Here is a 24,408-nt window from a genome sequence, read left to right on the forward strand (position 1 = left end):
GCAAACATAACATCCTCAAAGTTTGGCCTTAAAAGAAGTTAAAATAACTGATCTATAAAGTGTTTTAAATGTGCTTTAAAATGTCATTACTGAGATAAATCTAACCATTTTGAAGCTGGTTCGCTAGTTTTATGGCCCTGCCAGTTTATGGCAGCATACATATTGATGTCAAGAATTCCTCTTCCAGAACAGTAGATGAGGAGGCAAAGCCACAGTAGCAGCGCGGAATGAGGGGAGGCTGCAATCAGCTCAGGAACGAAGTTTTGGCTCCCAGGCTGGGAAAGCTGCTCCAAAGCATATCCAGCAAGTTGTGTGTTTGTGGCAGAGCTGGAAACCAACCGGTATTTCATGCTATAAGGCTAGATGTGTTGAAGTTAGTGGTGAAGTTTCTGTTGGCTGCAAGACTGGCACTGTAAAGCTGGGTGATTGCTTTTAAATGCGATTTTCCTCCCCTAGCTGGAACCACCTCAGACTTACACGGGGTCTAAATGCAGAGAACAGGGACCATACTGAGAAATACCAGAGGATCCTCCTTGTAGAATTAGTTTAGGCATACAAAAGCTGAGTAGGCATCAGTTTAGGTCAGTAAAAGTCTTTCCACTGATGCTTTGCTGAACTTCAGTTCTGTGCATGAAGCAAAATTACTTATGAATTTGTAATTGCTTGTGAAAGATGGTAGTTTAACTCCAAAATGCTGATGATTTAAGCCTCTGGATCAGCAAATACATCCACATAAACTGGCACAACTCTGCTCACAGTTCAAAGTAACCAAGAACCCCGAAATTGCTGTTATGCCCCGAAGATAGAATGTTTAGTTAATATGGGGATTTAGACCATTATTTTTTTCAGCTGCCTCCATAGCAATGCAGTGTGGTATCCACAGTAGGAAACCTCATGCCAGCAGCATCTCTGAAATATGCTAAAACAATCTAAATCAGAAAATGTCAGCTTCTTGGCTGATGTTCCTTTGGAGTTTCTTTCTTCCTTTCTTGTGCCTCTATAATTTTATTGGGATGACTAAATCTCTGAACTATGTTAGCAGTAAACAGAACTAATTTACCCCCTGCTTCTTTGAAACAGCTGCTGACAGCTGCACTATAATTCAATCGTGGATCTTTGCAGTGCAGACTGCAAAACATATTCATATTTTTTTGTATTCTTCCCTCTCTGTTGTATTTGGACTGAAGGAGTCACACCAAATAGCCACATGTGCCAGTTTTGCCCATACATAGAGACTGCTCTACATGAAAACAGAGGCTCAAGATTAAATACTGCCCAGCCAAGAAGCATTTTTGAATATAGTAATAACCACACAGATACACAATGCTGTTGGGATATCTTTTGTAAAGTTGGAATGATTTATTTTACTAGTTTGTACAAAAGGCTTCTGACAACTGCTCTACGAAAAGAACCAGAAATGTGTATGCATTTTTGCCAACTGTTAATAAATATCTTCTTAAATAAGGAAACAAATGTGTTTAGGAACTGAGATTCATTTTTCCTGGATGTGATTGAAAAGGAATTCGGAGATGGAAATAAATAATTCTTCTTCCGCTTGTGACAACTATTTACATAAAAATGTACAAACAGTGAAGCTGATGTTGAGCCTAGCAACAGAAATCCTGTTATTATGTTTAAAAACAAAAACCAAAACAGAAACAATCCCCACATAATATTTAATATATGAATCCTATACAGCAAGATACTGTGGTCCAAGTTAAAAATGCAATACGCCAATGCAGTGACCACCAACACTGAAACACCCGCAAGAAAAACTAATCCTTGACTACTAAATATTGGAAGTTTAGGCATGATTAGCTTTTAACTTTCAACGCAGCACCTTAACTTCCTTTAGAAGGTTTACAGAAGCACTGGTGTATATACGTATACAATGTCAAAAGACACTTCCAATCTGTGTGATTTCAGTACCTCACTCTAAATAAGAGATGCACCAAGGCAGTTTTGGCTCTTTATTGTAGATGGTCTTGCCTGCACGCTCCAGGGAGAGATGGTCTTTTGGCTCCTTCAGCTGTTGTCCTGCCATATGGCTGCCTGTAACTATTGCTCAAAGTCCCACACTGGGGCAGTTGGGAAGTTTGCTGGCATCGTGCTTGCAGAGTGTGCATCCCACAGCCAGGCTGGTCCTGCAGATGTTTGAGTAGCCTGGATTGGAAGCTGGGTGTATCTGGCAATGTGGCGACTGCTCACCAAGGCTCTGGTCCAAAACCTACCGATGTCTTGGAGAGAATTCCACTTTCTCATGAGCCTAATCCTGCTACTGAGAAAACTGCTGGGAAAACACCAACTGACTTAAATGAGATTAGACCAGCAGAAACAAGTTTCCAAATTATTTCATAGATAGTAATTTTTTTTCCTTCCTTTGCTTATTCTTTTTAAAGTGAGGCATCTGGTCTGGATTTGATCTGTGACTTAAAGGAAGAAGAGCAGAGTGATTTCCAGAATTGGGTGGTTGCATTCATTTATCTTCTCTAACTCTCCTCTAAGGCAAGACATGAAGCCAAGATCCTGCTGCGGCTGCACTGCCCTGTCCACTCACTGAACAGAGAGAACCATCTCCAGGCATTTATTGTGTTCTGGACCCATCTGTTGGAGGTTTAGGTTTTTGACGCTTGGAGATTTAGAGCTGGTGTTTTATTGGTCAGAATTTTCATCTCTCCGTGACATTTATCCCAATCCTACTTTTGTGATCGCAGCACATGCCAAGTGGTGAACTGGTTTGTGATTGGTTACTGCTACTTTGCATTCTTCTTCACAAGGACTTTAACTGAGTTTTAATTACCTAAGTGTGATGTTTGTGTAACCTGTGACTTTAAAAGAAGGAAAAAGAAAAGCCTTGAGGGGATGTTTTCATGCTCCTTGTTCCAGCTCCATGTGGCTCTTGAAAGGGTTTTTTTAAGGTGAAGCCAAAAACAGAGCAGGGGCTTTATCGTAACCACTGACCCTGGAAGCCAGGTTTCCTAGCTGGCTCCTAGCTGAGCCTGTGTGCTGCTGGCTCTATGGCCCAGCTCATGGCACCTTCTGCACTTGAGCCTCCATGCTTTTGAAAAAGCATTACAGTTTGTTCTGTCAGTGAAGCCAATTTCAGTTACAAACAGGAGCAGGATCTTTAGCTGGCTCACACAGCTCCCCAGTTGCTCAGGATACCCCAGCAAAATGTTAGGTATAACCACTGTTTCTTAACATTCTGCTGCTCTCCTGCTTCAAGTTCATAGCAAATCCAAATTCTTTCTGGTTGCTAGAGGAAATTTCCTTCCCTGTTGACAAAAAGAAAAGTATACCCAAAAAAGTCTTGCTCTTTGGGATTATTTTGTACAGTTCTTTTGCTTGCCAATTAGAAAATTGTCTTTTTTTCTTAGACTGATCTGGCTTTGAATTTGCATCAATCCAGATACAGTTTCTGCTGCTATAGTTTAAAATTGGCAGTTGCATGTAATTAATCTTTGGGTTTGCTTATGAAATTGAAGCAAACAGAGGGATGGAAGTAATAATTCTCTAACAAAATACCTGTTCACTCCAGGTATATTTTGTTCACTTATTTTATTGCAAACTGTGATACAGGAACTACACACGCTTATTAGTCACAGCACATTCTCACCTTGGATAGATTATTGTGGTTTAACTTGCAATCAACACTGGTGAGTTTGCAATCTTCAGAAAGACTCATTTGCAGAAGTATGTCTTGCAGGAGCCAATTTTGTAGGCAGATTTGGTTTTAAATGGTTTCTCTGGCTTGTTTCAGTTTACAAGCTCATTGTCTGTAATAAACTCAAACAAAATGTGTTCAAATGCCACTTAAGATCCAGAAACCGTTCCATTGTCTGAACTTTCAGAAGCCTGGTCCTAAAAACTGTTTGGGATTTTTATAAACCCATTGCTGGGGTGCTAACCTTTTCCCCTCCCCCACACAGCCATACAAAACCACTCTTTACAAATAACTTGGTTTTTTCTTTTTGTTTTTCCTGTTTTTTTTTCTTTCCTACAAATCTAATGACAGCCACAGGCTCGCACCACCATGTTCCTGTATTTTTTTAAGATAACATTGGAGCTGTCATCAAAATAGAGCACGGAGATGGCATTGAGTTGTGTAGGAGCACAGCAGGGTTTCGGCACAGTCTCTGGGTTTATAAAGTGAACCTGGGGAAAGAAAGTAGAGGCACGTTAAGATTCATTTTTCCCCTCTCTTCCCTTATGGTTCTCTTTCCCAGGCATCCTTCTGTGTCCCATGCACTCACTCAGACATGTTTTGAACACCTGGCTTTGTGTACAAACATCTCGAGATGTCCCCTGCGTGTCGGGACGCTGACGCACGCACCCAAGTCAGATCTAGCTGGAAATCTTTCAATGGGGCAGGTTTTCATTAGAGAATTCCCATTTGTCAGAGCTCTCCAGCACTGTACCGGTTCCGAGAAACTCTGCAGGACACGTGGGTGAGGCTTTTTGACAAATCCCATCAGCCCCAGGTAGGGGTCCCTGTGGCTGGGGACAAGGGCTCTGGGTGCCCTGTGCTCCCTGCTGTGGGATCTCTGAGGAGAGGGTGGGGGGGGAGGCAAATAAAACCATTCTATCAGGAGAAAAACATATAGATAGTTCTTCTTTTGGGAAACCAGAAGCATCTACATTTCCTATTACTTTTGGCAGTGCTGTCCTTAGATAAACACAGGATATGGGGTGTAGATGAGAAGGTGCAGTGAGCCTCCTTGTGCCCTGCAGATGTGTGCCGGGCACCCAAGCTGGGTAGGGGAGGGTGTCCACACTGGTCAGCTGGCGGTGCTGCATAGCCAGGGTACTTGGGACCAGCGTGTATCTTGTAGCCCCAGCCAAGAGTTGTGGTGCACTGGCTTTGGTGACACAGCTGGGGCTGGGTGACCCCCCCTGAGCACAGGCGCTGTCTCATGAGATCACGCTCGCTCGGGGCTCCCATCTGGACATCCTTGCACAATTTCGTAAAACAAATACACCCACAGAGCAGCTGGGCTGTGTGATTTTGGGATTCACTGACCCCTTCTTCAATCTGCCCCCCCAGATCTCCTTCTTGCAGCAGCATTCAGTGGATCCTTACAGAGTTTTTCCAAGAGATGCTCACAATAGGTCTTGTATCCTCCTCTTCCTGTGCAGTGGGACTATACCATTAAGATGTCTATCATAGGGCCCTTTTAAACTAAAGAGAGCATGTCAATGCTTGTGGCAAAGACAGGGTAATTCCTAGCCAACTATTAATTCAGGCCACTTGGCTAGACACGTTGAGCCAAATGCTGCAGGCATCTTAGCGAGCTAATGCAGACCTTCCTTCTCTTGGAAGCTTACAGATTTCTTTTGTGTATAAACTTATTTCTGAGTAGCACCTATCAGATACAGCTCTGCACTAGCAGCTACAGTGCACCTACCAGTGTCTGTACAATGGCATGGTTTGTAGCATTCATGTACGAATTCAGCGGGAAAGCACATTCTCCTTCACAGTAATACGCAGCATAGCCCTCTGGAGCGATGATCCAGTCCTTGGTGGAATTGAAGATGTGAGATTGTGAAGACAGAAATAGTGTGCAGTGAAACAAGAAGTAAACCAGCACATAAACCTGTCAGCTCATACATCTACATATAATTACAGTGACTGGCAAAATAAAAACCTGGTACATTGGCCTTTCAGAAAAAGCAGGTGGATTCCTGGAGGGATGTATCCCACTTTGCAAATGTGTCCATAGAGTAGCTAAACTTCAGGATTTAGTTGCTTATCCATTTAGCAGTGTCCTCCTGGCTGACCACATGGATCACTTCACTCATCACTGAAGTGCAGGTACAGGCTTTCAGGAACTAAAATGTCCTTAACCAGGTCTAAAAGAACTGCTAGGTCAAACTGGAGAGCCCTATGTGTGTTCAGCACTGACGCAGGAAGTTCAGGGCCACAGTTTCTCAAAAGGACTGAAGTGCGTCCAGCTTCCAGCCAGTCTCGCTCTAAATATTTGTATACCCTAACTTTGCAGAAGCACTTCTTAAGCATGCTAAAGGCAATGCACCATTTCTTCCCTCAGGGCTGGAGCTCACTATTGCACCTCTAACTGATGTGCAAAGGCACCCAGCTCCCACCCCGATCGCACACAGCCCTTACCTGCCACCCTAGGTCCCTGAAGCTGACGTAGAGCTCGTGTTTCTTGCAGGCTTGTCGCTGGTCACTGCTGCTGTTCTCTGCTTGGGGAGAATGGGTGGCTGTGAGCCTGGGCTGCCCCAGCACCCACAGCCCTCAGCAGAGCCCTGCCAGGGAGGGAGGCACCACTGCTCAGCTGATGCACTTGTGGCTTGCTTCTTTCTTTAATGTTTTTGGGTTTACTCACAGAATAATGGCTGGGTTCAGTAGCAGTGAAGGTAGGAAATGCCCCCCTCTGACTTCCTGTGCAAAGCCAAAAACGGCCTGGGAAAATAGTTGTTTGTTTGTTTGTTTTTTTTTGCCTTTTTTCCTTTCTGGGCTTTCTCTGACCTCATAGTAGCAAAGAGCAGCTGATTATTGCCTACTGTATAAACAGAGAATCTATGAAAGAAGCAATAGGGAAAGGCACCCTTTACCTATTTCCTAAATTCCTGTCAATGAATCACCTGTGTGATAGTTGCACCTTCAGGTCTACAAAAGCCACATGACATTAAGATAACATGGAGTCTGTTCTTCTGGCCAGTGCACCTGGATCCAGATTATAGACTTCTCTAAATGGGTGACAGTACTGAAATCAAAGACTAAAGCATGGGTCTGAGTCGTGGATCTGAACAACCATGACTATTGTGGGGACTTGTAGCTGGAGATCCAAGCAGAAGTACTGGAAATGCTGCTTCCACTCTTCTTGTTGGAAGCTAACTCAATGCGGGGTCCCCAAGCCTGAAGCAGGACACTGGTCACGGGACTTTTTAACCTACTTGTAGAAACCAGGAAGTCTTTTGTCTGCTTTAAAAATTGTATTGATAAAGAAAATGGGTGATAAAAACTCATGCTCAAACTTCAGACCATCTATGCTTGGGGAACTGCAGGACCCGGAGCTTGGAAACGTAAGTGATGGAAAACCAGTTTAAGAAACTCTTTGATTTCAGGTGAGAGTTGCAGAAAAACAGACAACTGGGCAGGTCAGAGAAGGGTTACCTACTGCCAGGGCTGCAAGAAAATGCTGTTAGTTCTAGGATGGGAATGGCCTGATTAAATATAGGGAAGCTGCAACAAAACTGATGGGAGAGAGTTCTCCCGTAGCCTTGCAGGTAACCCCAAGCAACTCAAGGCAAAGGTGAATCACATAAGATGATATTGTGCCCTGTGTTGTCCTCTTCCTTCCACCTCTTGCAAGCTTTCCCTCCATTCAGTGAAGCACTCAGAGGAATACAGCTGGAATTTGCTACTGCCCTCAGCAGCGCTAGCCCTGTGCTGTGGTTCCTGCTGGGAAGGTCACCAAGGGCCCATTATTCCGAGGCATCTCATAATTAAGCCACATTTCTATTTCAAATGCCTGATGGAGTTTTCTTCCATATTAGGATTCTCCCCAGAATAGCTGCAGTTATCCTGAGCAACCAATGGAGCTTCCTCTTCATGCAAAAGTTTTGGGGCTACTAAACATTTTGGAGGCTAAACTTAAAATCACAAACTCTGCAAATCTACAGCATTTTGATTCAGATCCACTGAAATACCTTATTTCGATCACCTACTCATTGCTTTAGTGTAATTATCTTACATTTCGGAATGAGAATCTTTTTCATGCGGCCGAAAAGGAGATTTTCTGGTTAGGTGCCTTTTTAAAAATGACTGGATTAAGAAATCTCTCAGTTTAACATTGTTTCAAAGAAATATTATTTTTCTAAGTTTTTTTGCAATAATCCCTAATCCAAGTAGTTTCAAACCTGCAGCTGAACACTAGCAGTAGACCAGAGAGACAACAAACAGATCATCATAACAGACATAACAACCCATGCTGTACCTGCCATGTTTGACACCCGGAAAGCTTCCTGGTTCTTTGGTGGTTTTGATCGATTCTGGCTCCTTTGCTTCCCTCCTGTGGAGCGAATACTGCGGAGATGGACCTCGGTGGCTTTGAAAAAGGCTACTGTGAATGGCTGCTTGTTCTGCGGGCCATGCCTTCCAATAAGACCCGCCAGTTTGGGATTGATGCTTTGCCCTTAATAACAGAATGGAGTGGTAAGAGAGCCTGCAGTAACTTTTCATTTCGAGCAGACATAGTAAGGGTAGCAAGGAGAAGAGCTGCTCTCTGGTTGGTAAAGGTGATTCCCAGCATGTGACAATCCACAAAGGGCCTGGGCTTGGTCGGCAAAGCTGCTTCTGACAAAAGCAGCTCAGCGCAGCTAACTTCATTTTATATCTCCATGTAAAAGTTACATAAAATAGTCCTACATATAATTATTTTACCCTAAATCCACTTAGCATTAACTTTTCCTGCATTCTTTAGAGGGGTTTCTTTAAGTTCACCAACCCATAATTTGAAGTGATCCTATTAAAGGAGCCATAAACTCAGCCCATAGGAACACTAAATTCCCACTGGAAGGTTATTAACTTAAAATAAAAATGCCTCTTTTAAAACGTTGACAGAGCTCCAGATACACTGTAGCTGAGAGAAACAAATACATCAGATGTTTAGAGACGTTTTGCTTATTGCTGTATCTCAGCACCACTGTACTTGATAATTGTGTTGCAAAGCTATTGATTGCTATTCATGTTTCCATCATCATGGACTTTTACAGCAATTTGATTTTTGGTAAAAGATGATTAGGTGGTTTATCTGCAGAATGAAATCAGTTCTTTACAAAAACTGCAAGGAGGGGGGGATGGCAGGGGGAAACTCAATATTTCTCTCTGGGTGCTGTTGTGAAATGCAGGGGTGATATCCAGAATTATCCTGTTCCAAGCAACTGAGTACTGCTGCTAAGTCGAAGTTATGTTAATGGCTTTTGTGATCCTTTTGCTGAGGGCAGGACTGGGCCTTGTCAGCCATAAAACAAATATGCCAAAGGAGAGCTGATTCTTTCCTAGAGAAGCCCTGAAAGGCAGCCTGGCCAGGGAAAGCAGGGGAGGAGCTCTACAGACTCCTGATAAAATAAAAAAGTCCTTATTTTACCTGTTTCTCACAACTACGTGAAAAGAACCTGATAACCTGCAATATTTCTAGGTAATAGTCTGTAACTGCTGGTTTTAAGATGAGTAAATGCCAAGGCTTATTTATAAAGTAGTGTCTTTATAGGAGTGTTTCCATCTTTGCTCTTGTATGTGGTCAAAAGATCGGTGTGACAGACCCAGAAAAAGGGGGTTGTGGTCAAAGCTCAAGGCCAAGAAATGAACTGGCCTTGGCTGAAGTTCTTTCTACACGTGTGCAGCCCAGTGAGCAAGTCCCAAGCTGCAGCACATGGGATGTGTGGAGAGGACTGTTTCAAGAGGTGTTTTAATGGGAGCTTGGCAGCAGGACAAGTGCCCGGCATGGCCAGGCCTTGCAAACTAGATAAAGCAAAACTAATCTCAGGATGGGGCACCAGTTAAGCTTGGGCAAAAATAGCACACGTAAAAACCCACGTAGGTACATTTATATGTGGACATGTATCAACAACTTCACCTTCTGCTTAAGCTGCTTTCCGGAAGCTTGTCCAAACAGTTTTCATTTTAAACATTGGAGGCAGAGCCCACAAAGTGCTTAAGCAAGTAGCCGATGCTAAACAGGTAAGTAGTTCCACTTGTGCTCAGGCTTTGCCAGATCGAAGCCTTATTTCCTGAGAACACGCTCAGCTGCAGGAGTTATTGCTCACTGAGTGCTGCTCCTCGGGCTTTTTCTTGCCCTTCAAAGCCTTTCTGCTTCCCAAAGCTGTTTAAACTAGCAAGTACATCTATGGCTGTGGTTTTTCTAGTGTAACTCATTTTACCTTTACCGTGCCTCTAGGGAGTAGGGCAGCAGTATGGAGTGAGGGGACCTGACTGATATGTTTAATGGATTTGTATTAGTGCAGTGATAAGTAGCATCTGACCAATTAATTCCTTGTGTGCAGCATCAGCATGTCATCTTCAGGACCAGTATGGTGGCAGTGTAATGCTCTGTATGCAAAGTAGCATATTTCTTTTTAATAAAGATGGGGAAAACCCACTTTAACTTTCCTATACATCCAGAAAGCAAGGTTAAACACAAGGACACGTGTAGTCACCATGAGACAATGATAAACTTCTCCCAAAAGAACTAAAGATGTACACTTGAACCAGAGGGTGCAGCTTTATCTGCTTTTATGAAGCTGCTTTTTTAATACTGTCAAACTTAAGATCTTAAGTTAAAAACTAAGTGAACCTCAGCAGGCAGGGGTGTTCCTGGGTGCTGGGCTCAGAGCTCACTGAAGGTGACTGTCCTTTAACTTGCTGCTTGAGCTGATCCCCATTTTCTAAGAGTAAACAAATACCCTTTGGTTCCAGCCTAGGTCTACTTGTTGATAGACTTAGTTGGCAAGATTATAAAGAAATACAACGATCATTTAATTTATTTTGCATAATTTCATCTGGACAGTGCTTGCAATGTCAGAATTTTTCTTAAATAGACTGTATTGGCTCTGTGATTACAGATCTCTGTGTAATGACAGACACAAAGAGAAGTTGGGGTGTTTTTTTTTACCTAATTCACTTCAAGCTCTGGGGATTGTCCAAGTGTACAGTGTTGCATCAGAATCCTGCTGTGTCTGCAGCATGTGATTTTCATATGCAGTCCAGGTGTAAAAGCAGCTCTCAGACACACAGTTGGTCTAAATCCAAAGGGAAACTTGGGGAGCAAGGAAGGACACATCCTTGCCATTCAAAAATTGAAAGAAAATTTCAAGTGTACGGTGGAGAAACATGAGCACAAACGTGTGCTGCCAAGGGACTCGGTTACAGAAGACAAGCACACAACTGGGTCTTATATCTCTCTATTTACCTTTTAAACACTGCAGCTGGCTTTTCTAACTGTAATGGCAGGCTGATTAAAGTATTTTGTTAATTTGCTTTGAGAAAGCAGCAAGTTACTTTTCAAAGGGTTGAAACCACATCCAAACTCAGCTAGATTTCTCAGGAGTGCAGTAAAAATAATCAGATTCCTAATTTTCATTGAGTCAAGTAACAGATGAGACTGAACCTGGGAGTCTGTCTTTGAAAGCTTTCTCTATGATAGATCTGGCTGCATGCTTTTAAGGGTCCATTTCTAATAGCTCCAGGAGAGCAGCCAGAGTTACTGTAAGAGTATATGCAAAGTTGCAGCATTTCCTTGGATGCAGGATCTTGAAAAGTCTCTACAGAAATCTGTAACAGATACATAAATCAGCTGCCTTCCTCCTTAATGCTGAAAACCAGGACTGACTTTTGCTGTAAGATCACTAGGTGAGGATGGGGAGGACAGAGTGTGATAAGGCTTTATCAGTAGAAAAGTGTGTGATACTGTAGCGTACCCATGGTGGTTAGAGATATTAAGCCTACTTTCAGCTATCATGTGGGCTCTGCGCTTGGGTCTTAATGGCTTCCCTGTATATGAACCACAGCTGAGTAAATGTGCCATGATCATGGACACAACTTCTGCACTTCCGAGTATTTCATTTAGGAGGCAAGCTAGAAACTAAAAATAAGGACAAGTGTTTGAAAACAGGTTAAGCTTGTCTTGGCTGTTAACTTGCTTTACTGTTTTAAGAGTTAATCTTAACTTGTAAATCAGGTTGAATTTGAATCTTTGAACAAAGATGGCAAAAGGCATCTGTCATTGGGGTGGGAACTAGTAACTTCCATGGTGAAGCTCCTGCTTTGTGTCTGTGTTTGGGTTTCTGCATTCACTGATCACTCAGAAAGGGCAGGTTAAAACAAACCCTGCACACTTTTCGGTGTGCAGGTCTCACATAAGTAAAATCATCTTTTGTGTAAATGGACACTGTAAGGTGCCTGTTTCAAAACTGCTTTGCACGGTCCTCATGCAAAATACCACATACTGGAAAAGTTCAGAGTGTTGCCTAAACCCCAACAGCATTGATGAATATCTGGAGGATAAAAACATGTCCTTAGATAACTACATTTGGAGTATATACAATAGTTTTGAACAGGGTTTTGCTTAATGTCTCCTGTATGGCAGCCAGGCAGTTTCGGGTGGTCTCGGGTCCTACGAAACCCCAGAAGATCCAGGCTAACTTGGTTTCCTTGTACAAGCCTCCAAGTGAACATTTTAACTTTAAGACAAACATGACTTTTTAGTTAAGACCTAGTTAGCAGAATTCCCTGCCTAATTCTAAACACATCTTTTCTGGAGATGTTTCAGAGCCAGAACTTCCCACCTAATCCCACACCTCACAGGTTTTTACCATAAGCACTCTGGAGACCCTGGAGTCTCGACCAGACATGACTTTACTAGTCCTTTCTACTGCAAAGGAAATTAAAATGGTTCCTAGCTGTTTTCTGAATTTAAAAGTCCTTTTGTGCCAATTAACACCAGTCTTTTACACCTTGGTTGTCTTTCTGCACATACCAAAGCTTATTCCTCTCTCCTCCACTGGACTGCACTACTTGCAAATTAGCAGAGTATATGTACCTCGACAGGGAGGTGTGCACGGCTAATACTGAAATGACTGCAGGCAGGTTACCAGTCTGTTACAGCATTTGAGTACATCCTTCATCTGAAATTTGTTTATGCATTATTTGAATTACCATCTCCATTTTAGGCAACTTCAGGAAGCACATGTTCAATAAATTCTGCTCAAAGGAAAGAGTACTGAATGTTTAAGGCTTCCCCTGGCTGGGAATCGTGTACCTGAAACAGAGACTCACTGATTGATGTTGGTGTCTGGCACTCACCATCAATGCCTTCCACGGACAGCTGCAGGCCAAGGTTGTGTTGGGGATTCACCACCCAGTGATTACTGGTTGCAGTAATGTCAAACACCAGCCACCCTTCTTCTGCAGCCCAGATCGTCCGAGAATCAAGCAGGAACAAATCTGAATCCCTGAAAAACAACAGTGTAATTCCCAGTTACCCTCGCTTTCCTCTGGAGAGTCTATAGGCATCCACATACATGCTTTAAGCCTTCTGGCGATAGGCAGATTCCACCAGAGCTGGGCTGGCACGTTTTCCCGTCTAATCACCTTCAGATGAAGCACTTCCCTTCAAAAAAGGGAGGATGGGTTGAAGCCGAGTTGAGGTGGGTTTGGGTTACTCTGCTGTTACAGTTAACCTTAGAGCTGCTGACACAACTTCGGAAAAGCGCTTGCCAGGCACAGCTTCGCAAAATTATTGTCTGCATATGCAAACTTGGTAATTGGGCAGACAATGCTGCTCATTATCCTTTCCACACATCATTTCCTGACTTTTATGCATAATTGTAGCATTGGTGCAAGCCAGCTGGAACACGAGAGTGCATATATTAACATATGTAATGGCTTTTTTAATGTGTTCGTCTGAGGTTACAGATAATGCATTGAGGCAATAACCCTCTGCGCAGTCATAGGTCTGCGTTACTTTGGGTGGCAATTTGCTTTCAGTTCATTGCTTCACTTTTTTGAAAGGCCGCTGCCGAGTTATTCTTGTTGAAGAACCTAATACCAGAAAATGAGAACGATCCAAAATTAGAGAGGATTTCATGTGTCTGAAAAGGGTGAAATCAGCCTGGATTTACCAAACACCGCCTGGCAGAGTTCTGTAAAATGAAAATCTGAGAAAGCACAGGTTCTGCAAAGGAAGGAAACTTCCTGTGTCAGAAATTAAGAAAGACCTAGAACTTGGATTAAAAAAATTGGATACTGGTGCAGTTGCTGCATAAAAAAATGACTTTACAAGAAGAACAAAGAAACACGGTGGAAGTGTCTAGACAAGTCCCGTAAGAGCTGCTTTTGTACTGACAGCGCACAAACATGATAACTTCTTTAAGTGTAATTATATCCTTTTGAATGAAGAACTCGCCTTGGAAAACCCTTTAATCATGTCCTCAAAGCTTAAAGAAGGCCTTAGTAATTTTGTCTCTATTGATTTGTCAGTGCAAATAGATATATTTAACTTAGTTTACACAATGCCTCTTGTTTGCACGAAATATCCAGTAATCAAAAATGAATGTGAGAAGCGCTGTCAGCATAGAGGCTTTTGTCTTGTAGCTTTTAGTGATTCTCTGTCCTGTGAGATACCAAGAAATTACAGGCTTTTATCCCACACAGCTGACTCAAAACAGAAATGGAGTTTTATTGCAATGTTTTTTACTATCTAGCTTCCCTTTCAACCTTAGTGGCCCAGAGCATGTAAGAGACGATGTCTTCCCTCCATCAACTAATAGATGCCACTGCTTTTGGCTTTGCAATTGCTTACATGAAATTAAACTTCTGAAATCAGAAGCTCATGGTGAGCACATCATCCAGGGTGCATTAAGAGGATTCTGCCATTTCCTCACCAATGCACCATACCTGTGGATGCCACACAGCTGGATACGTAGATAGAGCAAATGCTGCTGAGGGTGCAGTTAGTGTTGCGTGTTGCATGTGGCAGCCCGAGGAAAAGCACTGGCTTTCTGTCAGCTGTTTCACAAAGAGGAAGCAAGGTCTGATGCTTGCAAGAGATGTTTTGCAGATACAGGATTATAATGCTCGGTGGAGGGAGGAATCACAATCATGTCCCTGCCATGGAGGAAGGCACGGGAGGAAAGGGAGTTTTGCATTCTTTTAAGCAGAGTTTGGGTTTGTGGAAGAAGCCCTACATCAGAATGGAATGTGCTGCAACTCTTTCTTGTGTATGGCGAGTATTTCAGTAGAAGTTTGGGCAGCTGAAGTGGGTGGCTCAGGAAGGGGCTGTGCTGCAGCAATGGAGAGGCTCAACCCATCTGCTGCCTGAAGCTCAGTCAGCTTTGCTGGGTGCACCTAGGACAGCTGAGGACGGATAACCCCCTCCCTCCACAGACATCAGCTACAAGAACATAAGATGCTTGAACTGTAAGCAGGGGACAAATTTCCTGGGGTTTCATCCCCACCCAGAAGCAATGGCCTGGTTCCCACAGTGCATGACACAGCCTCGTGGACACCTCCCATCCTTCCCTGTTTACAACACGCTGAACAAAACGCATCCCAGAGGAGCCAGGGACGAGGGAGTAGTACGGATTGGCCCATTCCAATGGCTGAGTCCAAGTTTCCAGAAGTAAAGAGTTTTTATATTCGCATACTGCATCATTTAAGCATGGCCCCTGACTGGAACTCATGATTCACACAAGGTTTAGTTCATAGAGACTTGGCTCGCATGGTTTTTCTTGCTTGTAGTTTGCAGGTTGAAGATAATAGCAATAATGATAACTGTATTTTTTTTGGTTTTAGCTACTGCTCAAATGCAGCATTATTACTCAGAAAAAACAGACTTTAAGCTTCCCATGCTGACATGATGCAATCAGGGTAACCAGACAACATGAGGCATCAAGTACCAGGGTGAGTCAGTCTGGGAAATTGTATAATGCATTTGTTTTCCTGTAGTTACAGCAATGTGCAAACAATAGGCCTGGAGGGGAAGCTTGAAGTGAGAGAGATCAAAGGGACCCACTAAAGGGAAACGTCCTTCCCACACACACTTGGAACATTTGGACCCAAAAAGACCACATGTCAGATGCTCTCTCGAGAAGTTCAAGCACTCCTGGATTAGCACTTTCCACACTGGCCCACCAGCAGTGGCCAGGAATAGGATGCAGAACCTGACTGAAGCTGCAAGCAGAGGCTCCTGAGATTGTGGCGCCTGTTCCAATGAAAAGAAACCTCTTGTTCTTTTAAAAAGAACAACCTCTCCTTACATGAAATGCTCGATGTTAAATCACTAGCTAATAGGCAGCAAGCCCTTTAGACATCATTGTTAGACACGACAAAAATGGCAGAGAAACATTACTCTGCTCAGACTTCAAATGTGCTCTGAGAGTTTCCATCTAATAACGTGTCATATGGGATAGTACTAGTTAAGTCTAACTAATATGGCTGGTTTGGGTTTTAGCTTTGAGATAAAGATCTGAGCACAAAGGGAGGAGGTTTCTAGTGCACATCGCACTCGCTGGTCCCTTACCTAACAACTGTGTGCATATTTAGAATGTTCTTGGAGGGACTCAGTAATGGCTCTGCAACCAGGAGGCAGAAAAGCCCTTTGGTTCCTTGGCTGTGCATTCAGTCCCTTCATTTGAGAACTTCAGAGCACGTGAGGAACTATACCAAACTGCTTAGCAGACCAAGAGATAGCAAAATGCACATGATCCTCATTTTACAGAAAATTAAGCTGGGACATGGAAATGTTAATGTTGAGATTAGAGTTACACAAATTATGAAGTCTGGATCCAGACCACAAGTATGTTTTGTTGAGACCACATCAAAATGGCTCAGCGCTCAAAGTACCGACATCAGCGGGAGCGTCAAAGCTTTCAGCAACAATGAAAGCTCAGGGCTTTCAGCTCAGTTTTCTCTGGCATCAGGCTATCAGTGGAGCCTAAGATGAGGACAGGAAGTTAGCACTTGCCTACCAATAGCTCTGGTAGTGTCTGGCACTGGATACCAGAAAGGAGAATCACCTCCACTAGAAAGCACTCCCAAAAACTTGTCTACAGGTCATGTAACTGCTGTGAGGTCTGTGAATCTGCCCTAGAGAACTTACTGTTTTCTAGACTCAAAGGTGAGTGAGAAGCATTGCAGTGAGGGTGGTTGTGGACTATGCATGTGTGTCTGGAGCTATGGAAGTGGAAGGGCTCAAGCTACTAAAAGGGCCATGGAGGGCTGATGGCATGAGTGAGGCAAGAAAAGGAATCACAGGTGATTAGTGGAAGAGAGAAAGACTGGAATGTGGGGATGAGTGGAAAAACAAGGGGAAACAAAATGCAGAAAAGGCAAGTAAAAGTACCCTGAAAGGAAACAGTGAGGAAGAGTTACCACATTGCAATGTGATAATTCTAAAGTAAGAGAAAGGATGAACAACCATGAAACATGGGCTCTTTGCTTTTTACTGGGGTATTTTTTTTCAGCCTCTAGGATATACTTTATTTTGAAGCCATAAACACTAGAAAGGTATCTAAAAATAAGTGCAGCATCTCCCCTATCATCCGCCTTGACAAGTTGGGGTATGAGGAAGATCATGGAAGAGAGACTTGGTGGAAATATGAGTTGGCAGCTCTTCAGTAGCAAGAGAGAACAGGAGATGAAACTCTGCATTTATAAACCTATGAGGTCTATGCTGCCCTAGAGTAGTCTTTTTACCAAACAGCCCCTACTTTTGTGTGCGTGTTCTTCACTCACTTCCCCATCCCCCTCATCAGCTCTGTTATTTCAAGCTGCTGTTTGACAAGTGGTAGTAAACACTAATGAGCACTTCCAAGTGGGATAAAAATAAATGGGACGAAGGACAGGCAGCGGCAGCAGCAAAGGTGACTGCAGCTTTCCTTACACTGCAAGACAAGCTGATTTCTGTGATGTGCTGGCACTCTGGGCTGGGAGCAGACTTGCAGCCCTGGCTGTGTCCTGGAGCAGCCAGCCCAGGGCCACTGCCAGCAGGTCCTGCAAGTCCCCTGTCATCCCCAAATTCAGGTACTGTGCAGGCCCAAAGAGCACACCGAGGCTGGCCAGCAGCTGCACTGCTCTAATCCCTACCTGCTAGATTGAGGAATTACAGATTTAATGATATTTCAAACAATAACCATACTGTGATAACTTGCAACAGCTTTATAGACATGGGTCAACCCTCCTGCTTCTGTTTTAAATTGGGAAACCCGAGGCACGGGTATGTTAAATGTCTTACTGACTTGACATATAAACCACAGCCAGTAAACCAGGAGCATAATCCTATTCTCTTGACTGGTGTTCTAACCCTAGAGGGGCCATCGGGGTGCAAGATAGCAAGTTTACTGCCAGGCAGCCCACGGGCAGAGTTGGCATGGGGGAATAGGGGCAGTTCACATCCAGGTTTGAACAGGTGGAGGTAGGAGAAGGCAGAAAGGGCATCTTGGGAGGGTGAGAGGAGATGCAGGGTTAGAAGACATCTGTTTGGATTAGAAAGCCGCAGTGTCCAGATTCCAGCTCGCTTGGTGTCATTGCTCAAAGCTGGCTGCAGCTGTCCAAAGACAAGCTTAGGAAAATATTTTTCAGACTTTCCTACTTTGAGAGGGCCCCAGGATCTCCCTGGGCCTCTCCCTGGCACGTTTGCAACACCCTCAGTACACAGACCTGGTGCAGCCCTCCTCCCACACCTTCCCTTCCCTGCCTGGGATCCTGCTTATCCTTCCCTCTCCCTCCCCACTGATAAAAGCCTTCCCCATGCCCACAGGAGGAGCCACCAGCCAGGCACAGCCTGGAGTCTCCTCCAGGTGAAGGGATGGCCACAGCAGGAATAGAGTTTGCTGGAGGTGGTTTCCAGGGACTGGTCTGAAAATTGGCTGTGCTGCTGCTGAAAGAGATCTCTGAGTTTTGGTGAATCTTGGGAGAAATTACATTCACTGTAAAATTTCACCAAACTCTTAATTCTGGTGTTCCCTTTCTTAGATAGTGTTTGAGAAGGGTAAGATCTAGGCTTCAAAGACTGATTAAGAGGGCAATGGGAGTTTGTTACAGAGCGATGCAACATGTTTCCTAAATATGAAGCCTCTTGTAAAGCAGTGCTGAGAGAAATGAGGTTATATACATCTCTCTGACACTTTATATCCAGCTGTTTCTATTCAGCATTGAATCGCTGTTCATTAGTGCATCACTTAGCTGAGCAAGAGCCCACTGGGCTATGCAAAATGCCTCCTGCAGCTACTCAAGTGCCTGTGAAGAGTTGTGCCTTGCTAAGTGAGTTCAAGATTTGTCAGAGGTTTTGCAGGCTGTAGTGGCTTTTAGGAATGGTCTGAAAGGGATAACTAGATGCAGCTCTGCTCTTAAAGAACTAAAGTGCCCTACTTGCTAAGAGCTGAGCACAGTCACCAACTGACTTGCAGAGAAGTCACCATAAAAATAAAAATCAAAGCTATTGTCAGCACCTTTCTCTATGGTGTCAGTACTTGCAGATACTGTCACGGTGCTGGGCCACAACATTAAAACAAACTGTGCCCTTCTCTGAAGCACCATCCCTGGAAAGATCACCCTGGTACTTAAAAAAGCTCCAAAAGAGTGGCACATCTGCTTCACGGGCCGGGTGGGCCTAAGCCTTCGTTACTAGAATTACATGTTTCAACCCACAACATGGAAACAGACTCCAATCAATGGGAAAAGGGGGTCTGGAAAGGGCTCAGGTTTGATCTGGGTGCAGAAGTGGTGTAGTCTGAAGCACAAACTAAAGCGTTCCAGCTGCAAGTCAAACCCAGGAATGCATCATGCAAGATCTTATTTTTCTGTAGGGCTGGTAACATGAGCATTCAAACCATCCACTGCCTTTGAAGCCTGTGAAATCCATAATGGCCATAAAGTGAACACGTAGCAACTACATTTCAATTACCAAAGGCTGGTCAAGTACCTGGCTTTATTCTCCCAGTAACAGAACTCCCATCAACTTCAAAGGGGTTGGGATTTACTCCACAGTGCAAGTGCTGGGTCCAATGAAATCAGAGATGTAACTCTGGGCCAAGGTATTTTAGCTTCTAAAGGTGCAGACAGATGGGCAGGATCGAGCTCTGTGTTGAAGGGAGCTATGCAACCTACATCTTTTCTGCAGCTTCAGGTTAATACATTGCGGATGATGCCCTGACTGATAATCTACCCCAAACCCCCATGGGAACTTCCTGAAAACACACAAGTTCAATCCATTGCAATAGGAGTTAGGTATCCAACCTGCTTGGCTGCTGTTAGAAATCCCACTGCATACCTGTACACCTCTTCAGCACTTAAGTCCCCTTGAAATTCTTGCTTTGGCCATTGCTCACAACAATAGGGAGAGTCTGAAGGCAACAGGTATTTCCTTTGCAAATTAGTTCACAAACTGTTCCATGATTGTGTTGTAAAAGTTCAATCATTTTTCTCAGGCTCATATCTATAAGCTTTATTTTAACATTCCCTACATAGGTGACTAAGATAAATGACCTTCACCACCTTGTAGCAAGCCTTGTGCCCTGTGACGTGCACTCCCTAGTACTGGAATCTGCTTTGCTCTCCTGCAGCACCCAGGAGGGAGGAGTTGGAGGTCTGAGCAGCATCCAGATCCCTGATGACAACCTTTAGTTCCCACTAGCGAGATTAGTGACCACAAACAGGGACTTGATGTCCTGCTGCTCCGCACCCTTCTCAAGCCGCTCACTGGCTTTATAAAACTCTCTCCCAGCCTTTTGGGTGAGACCATGAAGACCAAACAGAAGTTGAACATGAGTCACTGAACTTTGTTATGCACATGAAAGCTTTGAGACATGTTATATTAGTCAAAACAGCAACTGTTTGCACAGTGTTTATGATATAAGGAACATTTTTGTTCATGAATGTACTTGTTTGCGTAAAGTTTAGATCTGAGATGCTGTGTGCCTAAGGAATACCATACATGCCTTTTTATAAAGGAGATGTTGGCCAGTTTGACAAGCTCACCTTGCAATGAATTCATAGATTTGGAAAGGCCAGAAAGAGTATTTGATTATTTATTCTGATTCCCCATAAACATCTGTAATAACATCGTCAGTCTGACAGAGATATAATGTCTATCAGTCAAAGTCCAGAATGGCATCCCTTCTGCTGCAAAGGTCAGGGCAAGGCTGTTAGGTGTCTGTCTGCCCACGACTCAGCAGGCAGATGGAGGAGAACTTCCACTCTGTGTTTAAATGTCAGTACTACTGAGGGGCAGGATTTCAGGAATAATGTGCTGTGGGTGCAGCTGTTTGCCTGGAAAAACCGATGCCTGTGTTTTTCACTGACAATAAATTGCAGACAAGAGCTGTTGCTGGTTAGATACCTGCCAACCTGTCTGAACTCGTAAAGCAAGTCGTTAATTGTTGAACTGCTCGTACTCATGTTTTATTTGAACTGAGGGCACACCATCACACCCTCCAAACTGGAGGCTCATCTGAGGTTTAACTGAAAATCAAGCCTTCAGTGTATCAGATAGTCTCTTCACTCTCAAAGGAAAACAGATCCAGTCAGCCTCAGCTTGTTCTTTCCAGCTGCATCCCGTGCTGGTTTCATGTCCCTAGAAGCTGTCCTGATCGCTGCTGTGTGTTGATGTGTTACAAAGGACAGATGATGCTGCAGCTGTCTCGGGGGAGCCTGGCACCAAGCTTCTGTCCCTTGGTGAACTTAAGCAGGAGGTGCTCAGGACTGGAGAGTACCTGGTGTTCCAGATCCCAAAAGGCAATTCCAGCAGTCTCCTGGGAGATCCCACTGCTCTTGTACTATCATAAAAGCACAGGGAAAAGGGAAGCCATTTGGGTTTTTATTGTCCATTGTACCTGCCATGCTTTAGGGAAAAGAATCTACAAAGCCAAACACAAGCAAAGGTTTTCTTGCCTGTGTGGGGGGGAGGGTTTGGCTTTGTTTTGCTCTTGTTGCTAACAACGTCAGATGGGTCTGACTTTCCAGCCTGCTCAGGATGAGACAAACAGCCAAGGAAGCATCAAAGTGAATGGGTGTTTTTTGATCAACGTCGGAGAGAGTTTGTTTTCTTTCTCCACTTGCCCAATGACACACTGCCTTGGATGACTGGTCTGTGACAGAGCCGGTTGGAAAATGTCAGTGGAAAAATGCAGAAAAAGAGCAAATATTTTTACAAATGTTAGTGACAATATTTTTACCTTTGGTCAGTCCAAACCAACAGGAGTATTTTTTTCAGGGCAAACTCTTCAAAACTCTTCACTGCCTGTGCCAAAAATGTATGCAAAGGGTGAATATGCATGAACACTCGTTAAAAACAAGTGTACCTGTGGTGAATATGATGCAGTGAAATTGCATCTAATCTTGTAGCTGGAACATCTGTATAATTAGCAAGATTTCTCACCTCTTCCAGCCAGTGTTTCATGTTTACGCCAGCCCTTTGCATACCTTTTTTCCTTTAGGAATAAGAATTTGTGAAGGAGACAGTTTGCAGAAACATTTACTGCTCCCCACGTAACTGGCTCCAGTGGGTATGTTGCAGCCTCTCTAAACATAGTGATAACAAACCTGCAGCTGTATCATTGTAAAATTAAGACACTAAATATCATCCTAATTCTGACAATAAGATTGCTAGCGGGCACCTACCTCACTCATCAGGATCTGGACTTCCCTGACATCTGATGAAGAACGTTTACTCTAACAGCAGGTTTCTGTCAATTCCCTAATCATAAAATCATAGAATCGTTAGGGTTGGAAAGGACCTTAAGATCATCTAGTTCCAACCCCCCCTTGCCGTGGGCAGGGACAACTTATGCTAAATCATATCACCCAAGGCCTTGTCCAACCTGGCCTTGAACACTGCCAGGGATGGAGCATTCACAACCTCCCTGGGCAACCCATTCCAGTGCCTCACCACCCTAACAGGAAAGAATTTCCTTCTTATATCCAATCTAAACTTCCCCTGTAATGCCCCAACACTCTGGTTAGGGCCTCTTCATCTGCTAATACATCTCTTGTTTCGGCTCTTCTCAAGAGTGAAAAGTCATCCCTGCATACTTGTACCTAAATAACTCCCAAAATGCAGCAAAGGGAGGCTTCTATCTCTGGAAGAGTCTAAGATGGAATAAACTTAAATGCTTATGGTAAGCAGGGTAGCTAATGGGTCCTGTGCACATTTGTGGCTTGTCTTCTCCTCTAAGAAAGTCTGGTTAAAATGGATAGTTTAAATTATCATTGTTTGATTAAAAATAGCTTAATATTAGCATAGTCCCCAAACCCTGCAAATAATCATTTAATTAGAAAGGCCAAGGAAACCTTGAGTTTTAAGCCAGAAAATTAGGATGTTGGAGAAAACACACCAGTGGTTGAACACTTTTACCATACAGCAAAGCCGGTAGAAATGCTCACCATTTAAAGAACTTGATAAGGTTTCCCATCATTTTTCTGCATTTTTATTAGGTCTTATAAAAATATGAAGCCAGAGTCCCGATTACACTGTTTTTTTCTTACCCTTTTGGACTTTCTCACTTTAAATCCCTAGTGGTTCTCTTTTCATAAACCTAAATTAGGGCTTTAGTATTATTACCCCATGTTTAGCAGTGCTAAAGAATAACTTATGACTAGCATGTGACTGTAAATACTTTTCATGTAAAGAAATACTATCACACTTCTGGTAGGATCTGTACATAAAAGAAATATGTGCAAATGAGAGTAACTGCCTTTGATAAATGGTTGGGGATTGCTGATTAATTGGAACTAAAAACAGATGAGAAAATTGAACATATGTTCTTATTCAAGTTCCCTGGAGGATCTGTCAGGGAGCTTGGCATATATTAATAATTGCTTGGAATGGATTTAATAGCTCATCTTGTAGTTTTGCACATGCAAAACAATCAGTCAATATAAAAAGCATGGTGTCATCTGTCTTTGTTAATTAGGGATCTCGAATGCCGCTGGTAATAAAGGCTAGTAATTAAGCTACAATTAGAAAGGAAGCATTCGGATGTGGTTTCACCACCTTGGAATCCATAAGCAGCAGGAGGAAGAGGGTAGGTCTTCCAGAAACCTTGAAACACTCTGAGTTTATGATCTTTTCCTGCACTAGCTTATAGCCAGGCTTGTTGGCTCCTCAGCTACTGAGTGCTCCCAGGGAAGCATTGAGGATGCTCTCTGGGTACCCCCATGCCCTCGGGGTGATCATGCTTGGCAGCTATGCGTTAGCATTGACTGAGATTTCACTGTATAACACTGATGCCTAAACCAAGCTCTTGAGACACTTTTCCTGATGGCACCAGTATTTCTAGGAGTATTGGACACATCTCTCTGAAGGAACATACCGTGCTTGAGTTTCACTGGGATTTCCCTGTGGGTCACTCACCTTCCCTGGTGCTCCTGGAGTACTTGGTAGACACTAATCTGGAACGTTTCATTATCGAAGCGCTCGCGGATGTAATCCTTGTATATCCTAAACTCGGCAGCCGTCACCGCTTCCCCCTCTGGGATTCTGGAGAGATCAAACCTGAACTCTCGGTAGTGGCAGCGCTGATGGTGAAACTCTCTGTCATGCTCCACTGAAACAGAAAAACAGCCCATTAGCCACCTGCTTTGTTCCCTTTCCCCTCGCCATCAAACAAGCTTGCGAGTTGCCACAACAGGAAAGGGCAAGAATATCTGATTGCAGCATCTCATGCTGCTGTTCGGTTCCTTAAAGCATGTAGGAAACACATGATTCTCTCTGGGCTATTATAAGCATATATGTGTTTATCAGACTCTCTTTGAAACAGTTTTCCAGCTGGCTGGTATGGGGTGTGGGTGACCATTGTGCTTTAATGATTTTTGGCAGCTTCATGCTTGACAAGTGACTCTGGACATTTGCCACCGATAATGACCAAGCTGCTGTGGGAAGGAGCTGA

The 24,408-nt window shown here is 43.6% G+C and overlaps 1 protein-coding gene across 2 annotated transcripts in view; it reads right to left on the bottom strand.

The window, feature by feature from the left end:
• Positions 1–1,327: 1,327 nt before the first annotated feature.
• Positions 1,328–24,408, bottom strand: part of BMP7 (bone morphogenetic protein 7) — a 46,989-nt gene continuing 23,908 nt past the window's right edge. Inside the window, exons 2-7 of one of the 2 annotated variants that reach the window (XM_061441248.1) lie at positions 23,874–24,066; positions 12,827–12,975; positions 7,962–8,159; positions 6,125–6,201; positions 5,406–5,516; positions 1,328–4,155 (exon numbers count right to left, since the gene is read on the bottom strand). In XM_061441248.1, coding sequence (XP_061297232.1) covers positions 4,006–4,155; positions 5,406–5,516; positions 6,125–6,201; positions 7,962–8,159; positions 12,827–12,975; positions 23,874–24,066 — 878 coding nt within the window. In that variant the 3' untranslated portion in view covers positions 1,328–4,005. Of the gene's footprint in view, positions 4,156–5,405; positions 5,517–6,124; positions 6,205–7,961; positions 8,160–12,826; positions 12,976–23,873; positions 24,067–24,408 lie in introns of both variants that reach the window. The other variant, XM_061441247.1, reaches the window with a different exon arrangement.

Source organism: Pezoporus flaviventris, unplaced genomic scaffold (assembly GCF_033815535.1).
Source record: "Pezoporus flaviventris isolate CSIRO_AGI_PZ_B2104156 unplaced genomic scaffold, CSIRO_AGI_Pfla_v1 ptg000213l, whole genome shotgun sequence".
NCBI lineage: Eukaryota > Metazoa > Chordata > Aves > Psittaciformes > Psittacidae > Pezoporus > Pezoporus flaviventris.